Below are 24,201 nucleotides of genomic sequence, written 5' to 3' on the forward strand. Positions count from 1 at the left end.
GCTATAGAGACACCATTAGGGAATAAATAAACAAACATCAATGGTTTATTTCATTCTGTTATACTGGATTTATATTTCTACGAAGGTTCTAACTTTGGGAGTGCTTAAACAAGAGAGAAAAGTGTGAAAATGTTAATGCCTGTCTGAGTAAAGTGTGTAGTGAGGGGAGTTATCTATAAGAATTAAAAAAAACAAAGCTGACTACTTTGCAGATTTTACCTATTGCGGGTTATTTTTAGAACGTAACTCCCGTGATTAACGAGGGACAACTGTATATCAATTTATCAGGCACAACTACATACATTTTATCAGACACAAATTTTTATTTGCAATCACAAGTTAAAAAGGAAACGCTGGAATAAAATAAAAATAATGTTTGGAGGTCCAGAATCTATATCCAGGGCCATGCCTATAGTAGGAAACATTTGAGTTTCTCCCATCTGTATGGGATGGTGGATTTCGAATATGGGCAGATAAAGGTCTTATAACAATAAATCAGTTATTTGTTGGAAAAGAAATTAAATCATTCGCACAACTCCAAGAACAATTTAATATTTCACCGAAAGATATGTATAGGTTCTTCCAAATAAGACATTATATTACAAACCACAAAGAAAAAGCTCTAGTCATGCAACAAGCAAATAAAAGAGGAATACTTCATAAATATTGCAGAAAAAAACATTCCAACTAAAAAACACGCCTCTCACTTATATAAAAGATTAGTAAATAATACTGTACAAAATACAGATCACGTTAAAGGAAAATGGGAACTAGAACTAAATACCGTAATTGAGGATGAGGTCTGGACCGAGTTATGTGAAGGATGTCATAAGGGAATTAATAGTCAACTGTGGAAAGAATTTGATTGGAAAGTAAAAAATAAGGTACTTTACTACTCCTTTTGTAATATCTACATATGTAAAAGGACCATCTGTAGCTTTGTGTTGGAGAAAATGTGGTAAAATTGGAGATCATACCCACATTTTTGGGACTGTCCTAAGATTCAAGAATTTTGGAAAAATGTTAAAAAAGAAATAGATAAGATACTAGATATAGAAATACCTCTCGAAATCCAGTTATGTGCTTACTGGGAGCACTGTCCAAAGAAATGTATAATGAAGACACAAGTTTATCCTAAGGATATTATTACTGGTTGCAAAAAAAGTAGCTCAGTGGATTCAGAGACTTAAACAGGTCTATATAATGGAAAAAATGACTGCATGTCTACAAATGAAGACTGATATTTTTTTGAAGAGGTGGAAAAGTATTATGACATATTTAGAAGTTGCTTAACCTACTGTCACCGTAATTTGATGTAACTACAATGCAACGCAATGTAACTTGATGTACAAGTGTATTCCCCTTAAAGTAATTATGATGGCAATACCTTTTATTTATTTACTTTTTTTTTTTTTTTACTATTAAAATTTTTTATTTATTTTTTTTTATTATAATTTCATTATTTTTATTTTTTTATGTATCACCTCATGTGTAAGGGGTTAAATTGTTGGGGAAGGGGATGTTCTGTAATATATTGAAAAAATCTTAAATAAAAAGTAAAAAAAAAAAAAGGAAACGCATAATAATAATAAAGCTTTGGAAATGGATGGTCTAAAAAAGTCTTTTGTATGACAATGGAAGCTAATTTTTTTGTTATTACTCAAATGCCATTTATAAAATTAGGTTATAAGTTAAATGGTATAAGATTACCAGTTATACGTTATATTGCCAGAAAAAAATAAAACACATTTGCAGCAAAAATAGCTTTATGTACACGAAGACGATATTGAAAAAGAAATGTAGTCGAAAGGCTCAAGGGAGAGTCTTGATCTTTATATTTCTAACACTTCAGTTATTGTCCTCTAATTAATCATTATTCAATATGAAGGCATCTGCTGAATGAATAAACACCAGTGCGAGTGCCTTTCTTTAAAGTAAAGCAAGCTGCTTTGATATCATGTTCCATAATGCAGGGACATGCAGACATTAGTCTGGTTGACGTCTCCAAAATACTCTTTGGAGTCGCTGTACTTCATTCCAAAACACTGTCTGGAAATGTGACACTCCGTATGACAGAAAGTCAGTTAAACGCAATACGTTTGGCAATAAGCAATACTGTTCTAATGGAAATGCCATCTGTACAGTCCAGCGAGCTGCAAATACAGTATATATACAGAAAAACTCAAACTTTCAGAATGATTAACAGATCTGATGTCCAAAGCAGGACGTCCTACGATCATCTCATGTTCACTCCTTTCAGCACCATAAAGCAGCTTAATAGGATAGTTCACCCAAAAATGAAAAATCTGTCATCATCTACTCACTCTTTACTTGCTTAAAACCTATTTGAGCTTCTTTTTTTCTGTTGAACACAAAAGAAGATACTTTGAAGAATGCTGAAAATCGATAACCGATGACTCAGGGTTTCTGCAGGCTTCAAGTCAAATTTAAGACTTTCATAAATGACATTTCAGACTTATACAGGGCGAAACACTAAGGATTTTTTCTGATGGCCCATTGGGACCAATAGAAAAGATTTCTACTTGCCTCATCAAATAATTCTAATTTAGTTTTTTCTTAGCCACGTATTTAAAAGTGTCAAAACAAGCAAACTAGTTGTATACAAGTGTCCTTACGAGGTAGCTATAAATACACGGGGAATTTTTAAACAAACGTTATTTAAAAGAAGATAATTAGAATATAAACAGAGTTAAAAATTGTACTTTTGTTAAAAGCTCTATTGACGTATATTGTTGGGAATTGAGGGCGACACGGTGGCTCAGTGGTTAGCACAATCGCCTCACAGCAAGAAGGTCGCTGGTTCGCCCCTCGGCTGGGTCAGTTGGCATTTCTGTGTGGAGTTTGCATGTTCTCCCAGTGTTGGTGTGGTTTTCATCCAGGTGCTCCGTTTTCCCCCACAATCCAAACACATGCACTATAGGTGAATTTAATAAGCTGAATTGGCCGTAGAGTGTGAATGTGAGTGTGTTTGAGTGTTTCCCAGTACTGGGTTGCAGCTGGAAGGGCATCTGCTGCATAAAACATATGCTGGATAAGTTGGCGGTTCATTCCGCTGTGGCAACCCCTTATATATATATATATATATAAATAAAGGGACTAAAGGCTGATTTATACTTCTGCGTCAAGCGCACGCGTATGGTTTGGCGCAGCCTTCGTGGGGTTGCGTACTCCTCGCTGTGGCTGACGCGCACCTCTGAAAAAAATTTTATTACACGTTGCAACGATGCGTAGCGCAAGCTCGGTGATTGGTCTGCTTTGTATCGCTGACGAGGGTGGGTGGGGGTGAGAGCTGTGCGAACCCGTTGGAGCGAGTGTTTACAAGTCTCGAGTCCCGTGAAGGAGCTCAAGATGGAAACTTTTGTTTTGCGTTTACTTTATGATAAAAGCTGTTGCACGTCCGCCAGTTCTCGTCTCAGAATGAGCGAGTTTTAGCTACTTGTAGCTTTCAGAAACAACAAAACACTAAAAACCCCACTGCCAGCTAACGTTTTGGAAGTGTTGTTGCAGAGCAACACAAAGAGCACGCAGAAGTATAAATGGCAACGCACAAAGCAGGCACCGTGGGTCAAAGCGATCACTCGATGCAGAAGTGTAAACCAGCCTTAAGTCGAAGGAAAATGAATGAATGAATGTTGGGAATTGGCCTGATTGGGAAACTTTACATGGACAAAGAACAATTAAGACAAATTTAAAATTATTTAAAACCCACAACATAATATTTAAGTGAAGTTTTTTTAAGGCCTAAAATTATGCTTTTGAAATTTAAGACCTTTTAAGACTTTATAAGATCCAGCGGACACCCAGTGACTTCCTTAGTAGTGAAAACGAATACTATGAAAATCAATAGTTGCATGTTTCCAGCTTTCTTCAAAACATCTACTTTTGTGTACGACAGAAGAACGAAAGTCTGAGTAAACAGTACATTTTCATTTTTGGGTGAACTGTCCCTTTAAATCCAACTATCCTTTTAAATCCTGTCTGACTAGTGCTCTTCAACAACACTTCCCAATTATGATTAAAAATGAGTTCAGTTCATGATTCTTTTGTGGCTGTTCGACTATTTTTACACCACAAAAGCAAATCTGTCAAACTGCTTTTTTGATTACCTCTGTGATTGGTTAAATGTGGACAAACTCGAAATATTTTATGTCCTATACACCTGTATTTCGCATTGGCCTAAATTGAAACAATACAGTCATATTGTCAGGGATGAAAGGGCTCAACATTCATGCCTAATTATATGCAGAAGCTTAATAAAAAATTATAAGTAGTAAAACACCCCTGGACAGCGCTTTACCATCATCAGAAAAAGCACAGTTGCATTGTAAGCATGCAGGTCAATGTACCTGTGGTTTGACGTTATCTTTGGCTGAAAGCTGAAGGTCTTCATCATCGGCTTTATCTTCCTCTACATCAGAGCTCTTTTCCTCAGAACCATCCTTTTCCTCCTCTTCATCATCATCGTCGTCATCATCATCATCACTGCCTGATTCTTCAAGCCCGGAGAAAACACTCTCTTCACTGTCTGACAGATCAGCCTGATCCTCATCTCCATCATCTAGATGACCATCTTTACCACTGTCCTTATCAAAGATGGGCAACTGAGGGTGAAAAAAACATTTAAAAATTTAAGCTAAGTCAGATTTGGCTGCTAATTTTGACAGTTTTGGCATCTTGTTGGTTATTGAGGTAAAGTTAGTTTTATATTAACAAATTAGTTCATTATTGAACTAAGTGTCACGGTCCCCATATTGTTCATCATGTTACTTTTACATATTCAGTCTAAAATAGCATGCAAGTATGACTTCAAAACAACATTAGCACTATTAATATGACTGTGAACAATGTTGTATTTCTCTATTTAGATTGGGCTCTATGCACAGCTAGTGTTTTTTTTTTGTCAAATAAGTTTTTTATTTGGTCATTGAATAAGCCTACAATAATCACAGATTCCAGGATTAGTTTTTTCTGATATGCACACATTTACAAAAACAAAAGAAAACAAAACAAACACCCCAAGCCCAGCCTGTAACTATACAATACAGTGACAATCAAAACAACTTTTTAGTTACAATACATTGCTTTGGGGGGGGAAGAATTCCCCATGAAGTGACAAAAGAAAGGGCCCCAAATCTTCTGAAATTGTCCAATGTTGCCTTTTAAAATATATCTGGTTCGTTCCAAGTGCAGAGTAGATATCAATTCTTCAAGCCATAGTTTAGCAGTTGGAGGACTAATATTTTTCCAGTATAATAATAGCAGCTTTTTGGCTGTAATCAAACAATATGTAAGGAATTTCTGTTGTGTACTGCTCAATGAATATATGAGTATGAGTATAATCAGAATGTCCTAATATAATAAGCATTGGGTCAGGATCTACGTGTTGATCAAGAACATCTGAAAGCACTTTAAAAACCTTATTCCAGAATCCCTGTATTTTATGGCAGGATACAAAACTATGTGCCAAATCAGCTTCTTCTGATTTGCACTTATAACAAATAGGAGATATTTTGGGGAAAATCCTATGTAATTTCTTTTTGGAGAAATGTAGCCTATGTAGGACCTTGAACTGGATGAAGCATAATCTAGTGTTGATTGATTGCTTATCAATACCCTCTAAGCTATTCTGCCAAATCTCTTCCGAAATTTTGATGCCAATCTCTCGTTCCCATTCTTCACAGCTAGTGTTTTTCAGTCAATGATGAACTTCCGGTAAAAACTTTGTGATTATTTTCAATTTCATAAGGTTCCTTTTACAGCATTGATGTTGTAATGTAATTCAAATGTAATCTGTTAAATAGACTTAAGCATCCATAAAAAGAGACTGCAGGCACAGTCAATAACAGCAGGCAAGCGCAGAAATTCTATTGAAAACACTGGGGTTAAATTCATTTCCATTTCTTTAATGAAATGGCGCCGAAAATTATTATTTAATGCAGTGCTTCTTGCTTGGTCTGAGACTCACTTAATATAGCATCTCCTCCAGGCAGTGAAGATCGCGGATTTTTAAAGAAATCAGATCTTAAACGTGACTATTTTGTATGGGGCAGACGGTTCCGCAGCATCCGTTCACGTACCAGGCAACTGAAGGAAAGTTTCTTCCCTCAGACTATCAGGCTGGTGAACACTTAACACACCCCACACAAACTCTTCCATACCCCTCACTGCACACCATCAATATGTAGCATGCACGGCACTTTAACCAATCCAATTCATACTTAAAAACAATACTGCCTACAACTATGTTAACACCTATTCATTGTACATATCGCTGTCAACACTGCCAATTTTACATTGTCCTGTTTTTTTTTGTTTGTGAGTATGTTGTTGTATGTTGTAGTATTTTGCAGTGTTGTTGTATTTTGCACTGCCTGGAGCCAGCACCTAAGCTTTTCACTCATCATAGCAGACGTGCTGCTGATGATGTGATAATAAAAGTAATTTGATTTGGGGTGACAATTAACCGGAAGCCCTGGGTCTGGCTGACTGAAACGCATATACCCCATTGACAAAGAACACTTCTCTAAAATTATATTATTAAAGAGAAAGTCACAATGTGCAAATATAAAAACCTACTTTACCTCAGTGAAAACAAATTCACTGTTAAAACACCAATTACTGAATAATGACATACATATTTAAACAGAAATATGTTAAAACTGCAGTGATCAAGTTCATATACAAGCATAATCTCAAATGCTTTAAGCCTTTAACTGCCCCACCAAGAAAAACATCTTTGGATTGCATTTTCTTGCATGTCGCTAGATAACACACTTCACGCATTTTTTTTTTATCAACACATCCCATAATTTCTAAAATATCAACCTCTAGATATGTCGGTTTATGGTAAAAGTATCAGAATTAATACATTATACTATAAAAAAATCTGAAAATATGAAGTGTAAGAGCAATTTATTTAACAACATATTCAAAATAAAACACTTTTGAATACTGAATCATCTTTCTTTTTTAAGTATGCCATAACATATTTCAGATTCTCATTTAATATGCTTTCTTGTTGTTGTTGTTTTAACAATAAAAACTTAAATCAAGCATAGTAGTGGAACAGGGATATGTTTGTTTGAATTTTTTGTAAACCATCAATGCTGTGTGTGTAAACCATCATTTAAAACAGTAAAAACACGGTCAACCAGTTGGTAGAGCGGGCAGTTAAAGGACTTTAAATTACTAGTTTGACATATATTACATCAAATACTTTCAAACTTCAGACTGCCAGTTATTTACTTTAACAACACAACACAATACAACACAATACTACATTTATAAACACGGCCGACATCTTAGCCGTGTGAAAAGACATAATTGGCACTCATAAATCGTATAATATAAGTTTAAATCCGTTAATAAACTCAAATTTATCAAGTAGGAACACCTCAATTCAACCGCGCGCTATATAAACACGCGTGTTTTTATATAACGAGTTGAGTCAAACTACAGTCTGAGTACTTCAGAACAACACTATATAAACACAGCATCGAATCATACCTGTTCGTCTTCATTCTCCTCTAAATGTCTTTTCTTATTTTTTAATTTGCTCATGGTGCTGCTGTGAGTTGGACGCACGCTGTAACTGCGACCATGTGGGTTTGAATCAAAGAGGTGAAAGGTCGAACAGCGACGCGTTCGATTTATTTATTTATTCTACTTGTTGTTCAGCTTACTTTTTATAAATTGTACTCAGCCCGTATTTGACTCAAATGAACTGACTTTTAAAAATAAAACATATTCGACTAAATTGCGTTTTAACATAACTGCGTCTGATGCAAAAGGTTAAAGTTCAACGTAAACTACGTGCCTTTTTAAAATCTCAAATTTGCACAAATTAACAAGTTTAAGTTATTAAAAGTACTACAAATAGCATTATATTTGTTTTTATTTACGTTTTTAGTTATATTAATCTTTAAAATATTAATTTATATTTTTAAACACCCGTCGCGCTTGCGTCATCACAACGCGACGCCTCCCAACGTTTCTTGTTTTCTACGCAGTTACTGCGCGATGTGGATTTAATGGAAATTTCCACTTATTCTGAATCATCTAAAACACCAAATCGATTCGATTGAATCGTAGCGATCACTTTTTAAGCAGGATCTGGACTCTTCGAGGGGTGATGAGAATTAAATCTGCTCGTTTTAACGGTTTAATCTGTAAAGCTTTACTTCGAGTGTGACTCCGCGCTTCGTCACTGACTCGTTACAGCGTTTTGATTACCGTCAGAAATCATCACTAAACTCTCCGTGATGGAGTATCACAGTGTGGGGCCCGGAGGAGTGGTGGTCACTGGGAACAATGTACCTGCGTTTCTGACCAAACTCTGGACGCTGGTGGAGGATCCGGACACTGACCCGCTGATCTGCTGGAGCCCTGTGAGTCCAGTCTGGATCTCCCTTTCAGATCGTTTGAGGATGGTTTGCTGAGCTGGATTATAGTTACATTTAAGTCAAGTCGAGATTTATTGTCATTCGTCTTAATGGGAGGATTATAGTAGGACGCAATGTTGTGTGTTTCAAGCGGACCACGCTGCTAGATATAAACAAACAACAACAATAAAATACATAAACCTAACGTTATATACAGCTAAGAACTTCTTATACTCTACATAAATATAACCCGAGAGAACATGTGTGAGAAATGTTCATAAATGGAGTATGATACTGTTTAAAAGAGATATTTAATGCGTTAATTTGGGCCTAAACAGTACGTCCGTTAATATGAAGACACAGGGTTGTCATTTTACTGAAAATAAATGAATATTGTATTATAAATAAGTCTTGTAATACCCGAATATATTCAAGGAGCGTGGTAAACAATGTAGAAAGCGTGTCACAAGTTGTCACTTAGTTCATAAATGAACGAATGTGCGAATATAAAACCAACTTTACCTCATAAACACTATGTTTGTTGATATAAAGGCACATGATTGGGATTTTGTGTAAAATGGGCCTAAATGTCTTTAGAGAGTTGTCTTCTCAGTTTACATTTAAACTCTTAATAGTCCCAATCCTCACAGGTATTTGTAAAATTTCCTGTTTATATTTAATACAATTCTTTATTTGGGTAAAGTTGATTTTATATTCACTCATTCAGACTTTCTCCTTAAAAATATAATTTCAGAAAATAATTCTTTGTTATTCTAAATGGGGAAATCTTATTAGCACCCAATGAATAAGTACAACAAAACCATTCACAGTCAATTAAATAGTGCTAATGTTGTTTCGAAGTCATACTTGCATGCTATTTCAGACTGGATATATAAAAGTGGCATGGTAAACAATATAGGGATCATGTCAGAAGTTGTCATTTTGTTAAAAAAAAATGAATGAATGTGTGAATATAAAACCAACTTTACCTCATAAACACTACGGTTGTTGATATAAAGGCACAGGATTGTGATTATACTGAAATATTTATCTTTTATTATGAATAGATTTAGTAAAATCTGTGTAAAATGTGGCTAAATGTATTTAGAGAGTTGTCTTTTAGTTTAAATTTGAGCTCTTAGCAGTCACAATCCCACTGACAGGGTTTTATTGAGGTAAAGTTGGTTTTATATTCACACATTCAGACTTTCTCTTTAATAATATAATATCAGAAAAGTATTCTTTGCTAATTCTAAATAGGGAAATCTTATTAGCAGCTAATGGCTACAAAGTATGTCAACTAAATGACGCTAAGGTTGTTTTGAAGTCATATTTACATGCGATTTCAGATTGAATATGTGAAAGTAGCGTGGTAAACAATATACAAACCGTATCACAAGTAGTCACTTAGTACAAAAATGAACTAATGTGTGAATATAAAACCAACTTTACCTCATGAAACACTACGTTTGTTAATATGAAAGCACAGGATTGTGATTTTGTTGAAATATTTGTCTTTTATTATGAATAAATATGGTAAAACTTGTGTAAAATGGGCCTAAATGTATGCAGAGAGCTGTCTATATTTGAACTCTTAAGAGTCACAATCCCACTGACAGGGTTTTATTGAGGTAAAGTTTGTTTTATATTCACACATTCAGACTTTCTCCTTAATAATATAATTTCAGAAATGTGTTATTTGCTAATTCTAAATAGGGAAATCATATTAGCAGCCAATGATTATCAAAATACCACTGTGTTTACAGTTAAATAGTGCTAATTTTCTTTTAAAGTCTTACTTGCATGCGCTTTCAGACAGAATATATAAAAGTAGCGTAGTAAACAATATTGGGACTGTCACAAGTTGTGACAAGTTGTCAAAAATGAACGAATGTGCGAGTATAAAACCAACTTTACCTCATAAACACTACGTTTGTTGATATGAAGGCCAAGGATTGTGGTTTTACCAAAATATTTATCTTTTATTATGAATAGATATGGTAAAACCTGTGTAAATGGGCCTAAATGTAGTTATTTAGAGAGCTGTCTTTTAGTTTATATTTGAGCTCTTAACAGTCACAATCCCACTGACAGGGTTTTATTGAGGTAAAGTTGGTTTTATATTCACTCATTAAGACTTTCTCCTTAATATAATTTCAGAAAAGTATTCTTTGCCAATTCTAAATGGAGAAATCATATTAGCAGCCAATGACAATCAAAAATCCAACTTTTCACTGTTAAATAGTGCTAATTTCCTTTTTAAGTCATACTTAAATGCAATTTCAAACTTAATATAGAAAAGTAGCATGGTAAACAATGTAGGGACCATGTCACAAGTTGTCACTTAGTTCATAAATGAACGAATGAGCGAATATAAAATCAATTTTACCTCAAAAACACTTTGTTTGTTTTTGTTTGGCTTTTATTATGAAAAGGTATGGTAAAACCTGTGTAAAATGTTCTTAGCAGTCACGATCTCACTGACAGGGTTTCATTGAGGTAAAGTTGGTTTTATATTCACACATTCAGACTTTCTCCTTAAATATAATTTCAGAAAACTATTCATTTATATTAGCATATTAATTGTATTAGCTACAAAGTATGTCAATTAAATGATGCTAATGTTGTTCTGAAGTCATATTTACATGGGATTTCATACCGAATTTATAATAGTAGCTTGGTGAAAAATAACGGGACCGTGTCACAAGTTGTCACTTTGCTCAACAATTAATAAATGTGAGAATACAAAGCCGACGTTACCTCAATATCTGTGTCAAACAGTCACAATCCCACAGATGGGATTTTTTTTTTGACCACATTTAATACGATTCTTTTTGTCCAATCCTGAACTCATTTTGACAAACTGTTTATCAAATGTAATTTACAAGTCGTTGAACTTAAAATGTAGGGTGATAGCTAACCCCGCAGGCCTAAACCTAAATAAACGAGAAGCTAAATAAACTCAGGAGAAGTTGTAAAGTATTGAATTAACAGTATTTGTCAGCTGTCTAATTCTGGACTATTATAAGTGGATTTGGCTGCTGGCTGCTTGACTTCGTTTAAGCTGACAGACCGAAGACGGACATTGAGGTGAAGTTGTTTTTATATTCACACATTCATTCATTGACTAAATGTCAACTTGTGACACGGTCCCCATATTGTTTACCATGCTACTTTTATATATTTGGTCTGAAATAGCATTTGAATATGAGTTTAAAACAACATTGGCACTATTTAACAGACTGTGAACAATGTTGTGCTTTGATAGTCATTGACTGCTAATATGATTTTCCCTTTTTAGGATTAGCAAAGAATTATTTTCTGAAATTATATGGATAGGAATAGGAAAGTCTAAATGTGCAAATATAAAACCAACTCCATTTTGTTAGTCTACCACTAGTGTGTGTCTGTGTTTACTGAAACTGTTTGCATGTGTTTTCAGAATGGCACCAGTTTCCACGTTTTCGACCAGGGCAGGTTTTCCAAAGAAGTTCTGCCGAAATACTTCAAGCACAATAACATGGCCAGTTTTGTCCGCCAGCTCAATATGTGTAAGTATAGGAGAAATATGATAAGTCTGTTTAATCATTTTGATGATCTTATAGACGTTAATAACAGACTAAGATGAGGAATAATGTGGATGATATGTTTTATGGGTAATATTTACTGTAACAAAAGCTGAATGTGTCGAATAAATGTTTAGGCTCATATAAATGTTAACATGAAAGATTTTTTGATTTGTGTTTTGTTGGAAAATGTGAAAGTTTTTGGATTGTGTGTATTTTAAGTGAAGCAGTACTGATGTTATTAATAATTCCCAATACCATAGATATTTATCCCCGGTTGTCCACATTGTGTAGCTTTGAAATATGTTGTTATAATATAAATATGTATTTTATTTACATTCGTTTTATGACACTAATGCTGCCTATACATTTAATGATAATCATAATAATCACACTTTTTATTTTTTGGAATTTCATAATATTTTTTTCTGGTTGTCCGCATTTTGTAGCTTAGAAATATAATGTTGTGATAATAACAATGTACATTTTATTTGCAGTGTATTATGACACTGATGCTGCCTATATATGATCATCATCATCATCATCATAATTATCACACCTTTTATTTATAAAAATTTGATGTTAATTATTTCTGATTGTCTTATTTTGTAGCTTAAAATGTGAATGAAAGTCAGAATTATTAGCCCCCTTTTGATTATAATTTTTTTTCTTTTTTAAATATTTCCCAAATGATGTTTAACAGAGCAAGGAAATTTTCACAGTATGTCTGATAATATTTTTTCTTCTGGAGAAAGTCTTATTTGTTTTATTTCATCTAGAATAAAAGTAGTTAAAAATTTTTTTTTTAACCATTTTAAGGTCTATTATTAGCCCCTTTAAGCTATATTTCTTCGATAGTCTACAGAACAAACCATCGTTATACAATAGCTAATAATGTCACTTTAAGCTGAATACTAGTATCTTAAAAAATATCTAGTAAAATATTATTTACTGACATGATATTAATAGTAGGTCACATTTATGAGCGTAAAGTATTTTTTTATAATTTTAATACCTTTTATATACAGAGTTTCATGATTTTAATGTCCAGTTTTTCACATTTGATTTAACTTAGAGGTTTAATTAAAGTAAAATAATCATACATTTTATTTATGAAGTTCTGTGATATTAATGCTGACCACATTTCACTGCAGAGAGATATTTTATAACAATAATTATACTTTTTTATGATCTTCCTAATTGTCAAGGTTTAGCAACTTGCACATTTATTCAACTATAATTGTAGTTTTATTTATTTATTTATTATTTAGCAGTAATATTTAAGTAAATAAGTACTCAAATTGATTGGTCAAAGGAGTTAACATTATGAACATTATGCTAACGTTTTTCAAAATTCAAAATTATTCACCCTCCTCTGAATTTTCAAATGCTTTCTTGATGTTTAACAGAGCAAGGACTATTATTATTATTTCCTATAATATTTTTTATTCTAGAGAAAGTCTTATTTGTTTTATTCAGTTAAAATAAAAGCATAAAATTAAGTTTTTAAAACCATTTTATGTCAATATTATTATCAATATTTTAAAATTCTCTAAAGAACAAACCATCGTTATGCAATGTCTTGCCTAATTACCCTAACTTGCCCAATTAGCCTAGTTATTAGCCTTTAAATGTCACTAAGCTGAATACTAGTATCTTCTAGTCAACTATTGTCATTATGGCAAAGATAAAAGAAATTAGTTGGTGAACTTATTGTGTTTAGAAATGTGTTGGAAAAATCTTCTCTCCGTTAAACAGAAATTAAAATATACAGGGAAAGAAAATATACAGGGGGCTAATAATTCTGACTTCAACTGTGTTTCAATGCCTTTCTTACAGATGGTTTTCGGAAAGTGGTCCACATTGAGCAGGGAGGGCTGGTAAAACCGGAGAAAGATGACACAGAGTTCCAGCATCCCTATTTCATCCGGGGACAGGAGCATCTTCTGGAGAATATTAAGAGGAAGGTGACCACGGTGAGTGTGTTCTCATCTGATTTAACCAGACAATTACATCTGCACATCATAAAACATCTTATTAAAATGGGGAATATATGTGCAGGACGTTTATTAGACCCTCAGTCACCTTGAGTTTTAAGTGCCCTCCTGGTTTTTATAATTAGTCTGTATTTCAGAGGGGCTTTTTAAATCCAAAGCAGCTTACATTGAGGCTGAAGTTGATTTAGGACGCTGTTATGATGTCAGACCTGTAATGCGCTCTCAGCTGATAGGGGTTTTTGGGGGGTTTCCCCTGCTGTTCTTGTTTGGCTTTGAAGCCTGCAGTGTTCCGCTTTTTAGATCAACATTTGACAATTACATTCTTCCACTGGGAGAAATTTAATAAGTTAGGATTAATAGACTTTTCTTACTGGATGCCAGCTCAGTATGTGTAGTTTATGCTGTTGGTGTTTATCTAGTTGCGAGGCCTATTTTTATATATTCTGGATGAATTTTACTGATGCATTTGCCATTTTCTGATATTATGATGTAATGTTCTGATTAATAAAATATTAGCAAATTTAATAAATAATAAAAAAAATTACAACATTTATTATTTTGAAATGCCTTATATGACGACTCTGGTGACCATTTATTTATTTGTTTGTTTATTTATATTACATTTTATTTTACTTATTTATGCATTTTTGTAAATATTCATAACTTTTTTTTAATATAAATACTCACAAAACTGCATAAGTAAAATAAAATGTAATATAATTAAATAACAGGTCAACAGTGACGTCATATAAGGTATTTTATTTAGCAAAATAATTTATAATTTTGGAAATATCTTATAAGACGTAACTGGTGACCATTTGTTTATTTATTCATATTACATTTCATTTTACTTATGCGTTTTTGTGAATATTTTTATTTATTTTAACAATTGCAATATGAATACTCACAAAAATGCATAAATAAGTCAAATAAAATGTAATATAAATAAATAATCGGTCACCAGAGACAACATAAAATGTATATTATTTGACAAAATAATTAATAATTTTGTAATGTCTTATAAGATGTATCTGGGGACCATTTATTTATTTATTTTACATTTTATTTGTCTGTGTTATGCAGATATTTGAGTATTTATATTTATTTGATCAATTTTAATATAAGTGCTCACACAAATGCAGAAATAAGTCAAATTAAATTTAATATAAATAAATAACAGGTCACCAGAGACATCATAAAGGGTATAGTATTTAGCTAAATAATTTATGATTTGACTTATTTATGCATTTTTGTGAGTATTTATATTTATGTAAACAATTGCAATATAAATACTCACAAAAAGGCATAAATAAGTCAAATAAAATGTAATATAAATAAATAAATCAATAAATAAAAAAATAAAATAATTAATGAATATTCACCAGATACGTCTTGTAAGGTTTTTGAAAATCATAAATTATTTTGCTAAATAATATACCCTATATGATGTCTCTGGTGACCTGTTATTTATTTATATTCAATTTTATTTGACTTATTTATGCATTTTTGTGAGTATTTATATTTATGTTAACAATTGTAATATACATACTCACAAAAAGGCATAAATAAGTTTAATAAAATTTCATCTAAACAAATAACAGGTCACCAGAGACGCCATTCAAGGCATTTAAAAATGATAAATTTTTTTGACATATAAATATTTATGACAAAATTTTTTAAAATATTTAAATATTTATGACAAAATTTTCACTTTTAAATGTATACAGTTAATATATTATGCATTATATATTTTTATAATTTCATGTTTTTAATTTATTAGTCAAAATCGTTGGATTAATTACAGACTAATTTAATTTAATTGACAGCCCTACTTCATAACATTCAGAAAGGTAAATTTGATGTCCTTATAATATCACTATATATATATATATATGTGTATATATATATATGTATGTATGTATGTATGTAATATACACACACACACACACACGTTATAGAAATGTTTTCTTACATGACACCATGTTGATGTAATTTATATTCTATTAATATTTGTCAATTTCTTTTTATTATTTTACAGATACATTTTCACAGTTATTATCATCTTAAATGTTTTGATTTTTAGAAAGTTAGATGTACATTTAATTAATGGAAAGCATGATTTAACCAAAACATTTTCGAGCCCTTCAAATTCTGTTTTGAGATCTGCAACTTCGATTTTTCCTTTTAAATAATTTTCAGAGATGAGATGATGGCTAACCAGCCTAAGTTATATTTTTTTATTTATTTTTTTTGCAATCAATGGTTTCCATGTGCTCTGCCGGGTTTCCTCGGGCCAATTTGACTCCTGGTGTCCCTCTTTCCCCCCTTTGGCTCAGTGACAGATTGCGATAATCAGCAGGTCTGAGCTGAAGCCAGCTGGAGACTGAGTGTGGATTAGAGACTGAGGTTCTGGGGCACTTAATCTGGCGTCGCTCTGGTGCTCCATCAACACTTTCCAGTTCTCCGATTTATAGTCTTTCCTCTGCCGCTCTGTCCAAATGTCCAGCTCAGGGCGGAAATCAAACCATTAGCACATGCTTTCCATTGCGTGAGGGTTCAGAAAGGGGTCATACACACACACACACACACACGCACACACGTCCATCTCTGACATTTTCATTGTGTCCGTCTGCAGGTGTCGAATATTAAACATGAGGACTACAAGTTTAGCACGGACGACGTGTCTAAAATGATCTCAGATGTCCAGCACATGAAGGGCAAGCAGGAGTCCATAGACTCCAAAATCAGCACCCTCAAACAGTAAGTCATGAGAAGTCAGTGAATATTCTGAAAAAATAAATATTCTGTCATCGTTTGCTCACTCTTCACTGTTTCCAACTTTGTTACAAGTTTTTTTTTTTCTTTCCTTGAACCCAAAAGATGATATTTTGAAGAATGTTGGAAAATCAGTAACCATTTTCTGATTAAAATACAGTATAAATGGTAGTGTTAAATATTTTTACAAATAAAAAAAAAACTTTTTTCCATTATAGTGTTTAATGTAATTTATTTTTTATTTAAATCAAAATTTTCAGCATGATGAAAAGGATTTGTTCACTCAAAAGAAGTGTAATCTGTCATCATTTCTTCTCCCTTCACTTTTTCCAAATTTGTAAAGAGTTGTCTTTTCTTTTGTTGAACCCAAAAGAAGATATTTTTAAGAAAGTTAGAAAACCGGCAACCCTTGACGACATTTGTCAGGGTTTTTACCTATAATTTTATAGGACAGTAGAGAGTATAGACAGTAATGTGCAGAGAAAGGAAGGAATTGGCATAGGGCCTCATGGCGGCAATTGAACTCTGATCGCTTTGCGCACCAGGATGTGTCAACACACTAACCACTACGCCATTGGTGCCGACAATCCATTAATTTTCCTTCGGCTTAGTCCCTTATTTATCAGGGGTCGCCACAGCAGAATGAACCGCCAACTTATCCAGCATGTTTTACACAGCCGCAACCCAGTACTGGGTAACACCTATATACTCCTACATTTACACACACTCATACACGGTGGCTCAATGGTTAACACTGTCACCTCACAGCAAGAAGGTCGCTGGTTCAAGTCCCATTGGGCCAGTGGGCATTTCTGTGTGGAATTTGCATATTCTCCCCGTGTTGGAGATGTAACAATTAAAGAGAAGATTAAAATTAAAGAGAAAATTGAACACACAATATTACGATAATTAATTACTTTTCAATATATTTTTAAAGAGAAAACTATTTTATTTTGAATTATAATAATAATCACCAGCCACTTTATTAGGTGCACTGGTCCAACTGCTTGTTAACGAATTTATGCATGTAGACATGGTCTAGACGATCTGCTGCAGTTTAAACCAAGCATCAGAATGAGGAAGAAAGGTGATTTAAGTGACTTTGAACCTGGCATGGTTGTTGGTGCCAGACGGGCTGGTCTGAGTATTTCAGAAACTGCTGATCTGGGTTTGCAGAGAATGGTCCGAAAAAGAGAAAATATCCACTGAGGGTCAGTTCTGTGGGCGCAAATGCCTTGTTGATGCCAGAGGTCAGAGGAGAATGGCCAGACTGGTTACAGCTGATAGAAAGGCAACAGTAACTCAAATAAGCACTCGTTGCAACCGAGGTCTGCAGAAGAGCATCTCTGAACACACAACACGTCCAACCTTGCGGCGAATGGGCTACAGCAGCGGAAGACCAAAGCGGGTGCCACTCCTGTCAGCTAAGAACAAGAAACTGAGGCTACAATTCACACAGGCTCACCAAAACTGCACAACAGAAGATTGGAGAAACGTTGCCTGGTCTGATGAGTCTCTTTCTGCTGCGACATTCAGATGGTCGGGTCAGAAATTGCCGTCAACCACATGAAAGCATGGATCCATCCTCTTTGTATTAACGGTTCAGGCTAGTGTTGGTGGTGTAATGATGTGGGGGATTTTTTCTTGCCACACTTTGGGCTCATTAGTACCAATTAGGCATCGTGTCAACGCCACAGCCTACCTGAGTATTGTTGCTGACCATGTCCATCCCTTTATGACCACAGTGTACGCATCTTCTGATGGCTACTTCCAGCAGGATAATGCGCCATGTCATAAAACCTAAATCATCTCAGACTAGTTTCTTGAACATGACAATGAGTTCACTGTACTCAAATGGCCTCCATAGTCACCAGATCTCAAACCAAAAGAGCACCTTTGGGATGTGATGGAACGGGAGAATCAGCAACAAGTGTGTGATGCTATCATGTCAATATTGAAAAAATCTCTGAGAATATTTCCAGTACCTTGTTGAATCTATGACACAAAGAATTAAGGCAGTTCTGAAGGCAAAAGGGGGTTCATTCCAGTATACGTTTGCTGTACTTAATAAAGTGGCCGGTGAGTTTACATCACAATATTGCTGCTTTTATACAGTATTTTCAATCAAATAAATCCAGCCTTATTGAGCAGGAGAGACTTCATTAAAAAATGACAAAAAAAAAACCCTAATTATTCCAAACTGATTTTGACCAGTGGTGATTCAGTCAATATGTTCTACTTTCTCTTCCTGTTCTGGTTTAGGAGAGTGTCTAAACTGACTGCTAAGTAGAAGTGTTTGGCTGATGTAACAGTTGGCTTGTTGACAGTTGTTCAGTTAGTCCTCATCCAGTGTTACGCCGTCTGGACATCAATAGCTGTTCAAAGTGTAACGGCTGAGATGTGAATGTGGGCTAATCTCTGCCGGGTTTGTGGTCGCTCATTAATGCTTCACCTTTTTCAACCCGGTTAGTCATGGCTCTAAATCAGCCAGTGTGACGCGTCTCTGCAGCTGTTCTGAGCACAGTGTTAGAGTTTGTCTGTTCAGCTGCTACACATGCACACAGGCTGAATATTACTGATGATGTCAGCATGTGATAGTCACCTCTGAAATTAGTTTGTTATTTTTATTCAAGGATTGGTTATTGATTACTTTTATTTGCAATTTAGTAACATTTGAACTTCAAAAATCATTTGAAATCTATCGAACAGGTTAAAAAAATGAATATCATTTTGAAAGCCAGGACTAGGCCTTCAGTAAATTGGGTAATTAAGTTGGTTTTGTACAAATGAATTAGAAAAATGCATTACTGGTTTGTATGTTGAAACAATTTTATGGCACTGAGGCATTTTATGGTTATGCCACTGCAAGTTGTTTTTAGTTAAGACTTGCTATTTAGCTTAGGACTAGCCTAAAACCAGAGGTAAATGTTCCAACATGTTATTGAGTATGATTTTAATACATTTGGCGATTTAATTCATTTCATTATGTCTAATTAATTTACTTTATGATGTTTCTTTTGGTTTAAAATTTTATTATTATTTTTTTTATCAAGCTGTTTTTAATGGATTTTTTAAAAATAGTTTTATGATGCAGTTGAACTTTTACAATTGGGGCAAATTATAAATGTCTTTGAATGGCTGTATTTTTTGTACTTCAAGATTGTTGTATTTTGTTGTGGTTGAGGATTTGGAGAGTTTTTAGTTTATTTCGTGTTGATGCTTGTTTGGAGGTTTTTGGAGAGCTCTCATCCACCTGTTTTGTTGTTGTTTTGTCTGGTTGAGGATTTGGAGAGTTTGTTTTGTGTTAATGTTTGTTTTATAGAGGTTTTGGAGAGCTCTGATCCTCCTGTTTTGTTGTTATTTTGTCTCGTCGAGGATTTGGAGAGTTTGTTTTGTGTTATTGTTTGTTTTATAGAGGTTTTGGAGAGCTCTGATCCTCCTGTTTTGTTGTTGTTTTGTCTGCTCAAGGATTTGGAGAGTTTTGAGAGTTTGTTTGATGTGAATGCTTGTTTGATGAAGGTTTTGGAGAGCTTTCACAATCTTGCTTTGTCTGGTTGAGGATTTGGAGAGTTTTGAGACTTTTTGTGTTGATGCTTGTTTGATGGAGGTTTTGGAGAGCTTTGACGATCCTGCTTTGTTCTTGCTTTGTCTGGTTGAGGATTTGGAGAGTTTTAAAACTTTGGTTGTTAGTGTTTATTTGATGGAGGTTCTGGAGAACTCTGATCGCCTCCTGTATGTTGTGTTGTCTGGTTGAGTATTTGGAGAGTTTTGACACTTTGTTAGGTTTTTAATGTTTATTTGATAGAGGTTTTGGAGAGCTCTGATCCTCCTGCTTTGTTGTTGTTTTGTCTTGTTGAGGATTTGGCTAGTTTTCAGAGTTTGTTTGGTGTATATGTTTGTTTGATTGAGGTTTGGGAGAGCTTTGATTCTCCTGCTCTTTTGTTGTTTTGTCTGGTTGAGGATTTGCAGAGTTTTCATAGTTTAATGTTAATATTTGTTTCTTTTGAAGTTTATGAGAGCTCTGATCCTCCTGCTTTGTTGTTGTTTTGTCTGGTTTAGCATTTGGAGAGTTTGTATATTGTAAATGTTTGTTTGATAAAGTTATTGGAGAGCTCTGATACTCGTTTTGTCTGGTTGGTGATTTGGAAAGTTTTGATAGTTTGTTTAGTGTTAATGTGAGTTTAGAGGTTTTGGAGATCTCTATTCCTCTCTCTTCTTTGTTGTTGTTTTGTCTAATTGAGGATTTGTAGAGTTTTTAGAGTTTGTTTGGTGTTAATGTTTTGAGGTTTTGCAGAGCTTCTTTCCTCCTGTAAAATGACTTTAAAAATAAGATGATACCATTCTTGTTTGATTTAACATTTGTTTGCGAAGATCAGATGCAGTTGATATCAGGCGTCAGATGTTTGACGCAGTAAGAGTTGGAAATCACGAGAGGCCTCAGCTGTGTTTAACCCAGCGGTGCTTGCCTGTAAACCAGCAGCATTCAGGAAGAAGCACTTTAAGAGCGTCGTCCACCTCTCACCCCTCAGCAGATGGAATGGGGGTTTATAGAGACAGCTGTGGAGGATCAGAGTGCTCCAAAACCTCCATCAAACTCACATTATCACTAAAAAAACTCTCAACTTTCCAAATCCTCTACTAGACAAAACAACAACAAAGCAAGAGTTCTCCAAAACCTCCATCAAACAAATACTAACATCGAACTCTCAAAACTCTCCAAATCAGTAAACCAGACAAAACAACAAATAAGCACCCCCTGCTTATTTGTTGTTTTGCCTGGTTAACTGATTTGGAGAGGATCAGAGCTCTTCACAACCTCCATCAAACAAACATTAACACTAAACAAACTCTCAAAACTCAGTAAACCAGACAAAACAACAACAAAACAGGAGAATCTGAGCTCTCCAAAACCTCCCTCAAACAAATATTAACACCAAACAAACTCACAAAACTTTCCAAATCAATTAACCAGACAAAGCAACAACAAAACACTGAGATCAAAGCTCTCCAAAATCTTCATCAAACGGACATTAACACCAAACATACTCTCAGAACTGCAAACCTTCAACCAGACAAGACAACAAATAAGCAGGAGAATCAAAGCTTTCCAAAACTAGTTTGAGCACCGAATAGACTGTTAACAGAGGTGAACACGAACGTAATTTGGTGTGCATGTGTTACTCATGCTCCTGTGAACATCTGATTTTGACCAAAATTGGCACAGTCAATGTTGATACTGTCCTTCTGACAAAGATTTATCAAAAGCTTTTTAATAAACCCAAGCATTGTAAAATAACACGTAAATAAATTTGGCAAAGAGCTTGATAATGTAGACTTGAGGCTAGATCTCCTCAATTAAGTATCTTATTTGGGCCAAACTTGCAGTTTGTTCATTATGACTCTGAGTGACCTACAGAGTTTTGTCACCTTTCGCTTGTCTCTGTATTTCATAGGAATATCTCTGGCATGGTGGTGTTTGAATTTCCATCTAGGCCATGGTGATGTTCAGTTTTGGCCTGTGTTTTTTTCCTCTGTGCTGGACTGTGTATAGGCCGCGTGTCTCTGTTCATGTTGGACGCGTGAGCGAACACTTAAAATGTCTTTTTATCAGTGTCAGGGGAGTTTAGGAGAAGCAGGCCTTGCTCAATCACCCAGAACAGAACTTTCACTGACCTGTCACTGCCGCATTTATTTTGCTCCGTGTGTTTCAAAGATCATAACATGAATGGAAATTCCACTTTATAAATATGAACCTCTGAATATGAACCTGCTGTCTGTCTGTCCCGCAGTGAGAACGAGATGCTCTGGAGGGAAGTTGCCACTTTGAGACAGAAACACTCTCAACAACAGAAAGTCGTCAATAAGGTACATTTTGATTGACACAAATGTATTTCATTGGTAAAGTGTGTGGGGTTTTTTTAAGCAGCCTTACATTCAATAGATCACTTTAACTTAATATCACAATAACTTTACTTGCATATTATGATATATAAGCTTATGTATTGTGTATGTTGGCTGTGTGATATTTGGTAATTGAAGTTTCAGTTCATGTTATGACATTCAAGCTGGCATTGATTATGTTACGTGATTGTTACATTGAATTATTAGCTTTGTTACACAAAGTTAATGATACAAGTTATTGGTTTGTGCGTATCTATACAATTTTTTTATATTCATAAAGGCATGTGATATTGGTTTCATACAACGGTTTAATGAACAATAAGTTCATAATGAGCCAGTTACATTTTTGGTGCAGTATTGTCTGACCCCCCCCCCCCCCCCAATTGAAGTATATATATTTTTTTCTATATTTTTTTTATTATCGTTTTTGCAGAAAAATGAAACCATAATGCAGCCATAATGAAACAAGAATTTGTACGAAATCTAAAATAAAGCATGAAATAAGAAAAAATGGCGACATACAAAACATATATGACCTACAAAAAGACACAGCAATAGATGTAAAGAGAGAGAAAAAACCATACAAGTCTTCAGAAATAAAACAACACTTAGTCTTTATGGTGTTTTAGGAAAAAAAAGAGACTGGATCCCACATTTTATCAAATTTCGCAGAGTTCCTAGAGGTGGTATATCTAATTCTTTTCAAATGTAAAGTGGAGGTGAGTCCAAGAAGCCAGTCAGAAAAAAGAGGCCTAACATTTTTCTTCCAAAAACAAAGAATAGCTTTTTTAGATATGATCATGCCGTAATGAACAGGTAACCGTACATTTCGGTTGAGAGTCTCAAGAAAATCTGACTAGCTAAAAATTGCAATCATTGGATCAGGGAGTAAAACACAATCGTAAACTTTAGCAAAGAACTGAAATATTTCTAACCAAAACTTCTGTATTTGTACCAAAAAGGATGTAAAGCCCTGTTACACTTGTCACAAGTGGGGATAGAATTTAGTAAGTTTGTTTTAGAATAGTGAAGTCTGTGTAATACTTTGTACATATTAAGATGGAGTCTTAATTTTCATCGAACACGAATAAACAGATAAAAGACATTGATCCCAATCAGTATCAGATATTGAAATCCCTAAGTCTTCTTCCCGAGCGACTTTCAATTAAAGAGAAGAAAAATCTGTTTTGTTTTTAAAAGCATTAACAAATAAAGAAGTTAGGCCCTTCAAATAATCAAATTATTCTCTTTCTAAAGATAAAACATTAAAATCTGGAATATTTAGACGGACATAGTTTCTGACCTGAAGATACCTAAAAAAAAAGGGGAGGAGGTTGAATTTCTCAGAGAGTTGTGAAAAGGTGGCAAAAAAATTATTAATATGGAATTATTTTTAAATAAAGCTGGTGCAAAATATTTGTGCGTCTTAGAGCAATGCTACAGTGTTTCATTGGTCATTCATAAAGACACTTTCAAATGAATCAGCCATTTTGAATGAATCATTTAAATGAATGAATGAAGAAAATTATTTAATGAATCACTATGGCACTTGTAGCCCCT

General features: G+C 34.2%; 2 protein-coding genes across 3 annotated transcripts in view; one reads left to right on the forward strand and one right to left on the reverse strand.

The window, feature by feature from the left end:
* bop1 (BOP1 ribosomal biogenesis factor) overlaps positions 1-7,628 on the reverse strand; it is a 133,657-nt gene extending 126,029 nt beyond the window's left edge. The window contains exons 1-2 of the mRNA XM_056479333.1: positions 7,528-7,628; positions 4,368-4,622 (exon numbers count right to left, since the gene is read on the reverse strand). Coding sequence (XP_056335308.1) covers positions 4,368-4,622; positions 7,528-7,581 — 309 coding nt within the window. The 5' untranslated portion in view covers positions 7,582-7,628. The remainder of the gene's footprint in view (positions 1-4,367; positions 4,623-7,527) is intronic.
* Positions 7,629-8,004: 376 nt separating this feature from the next.
* The window catches only part of hsf1 (heat shock transcription factor 1), a 35,518-nt gene continuing 19,321 nt past the window's right edge, over positions 8,005-24,201 (forward strand). For both annotated transcript variants that reach the window (XM_056479298.1, XM_056479299.1), the window contains exons 1-5: positions 8,005-8,408; positions 11,845-11,953; positions 13,808-13,944; positions 16,601-16,725; positions 22,530-22,605. In XM_056479298.1, coding sequence (XP_056335273.1) covers positions 8,283-8,408; positions 11,845-11,953; positions 13,808-13,944; positions 16,601-16,725; positions 22,530-22,605 — 573 coding nt within the window. In that variant the 5' untranslated portion in view covers positions 8,005-8,282. The remainder of the gene's footprint in view (positions 8,409-11,844; positions 11,954-13,807; positions 13,945-16,600; positions 16,726-22,529; positions 22,606-24,201) is intronic.

Source organism: Danio aesculapii, chromosome 19 (genome assembly GCF_903798145.1).
Source record: "Danio aesculapii chromosome 19, fDanAes4.1, whole genome shotgun sequence".
Taxonomy (NCBI): domain Eukaryota; kingdom Metazoa; phylum Chordata; class Actinopteri; order Cypriniformes; family Danionidae; genus Danio; species Danio aesculapii.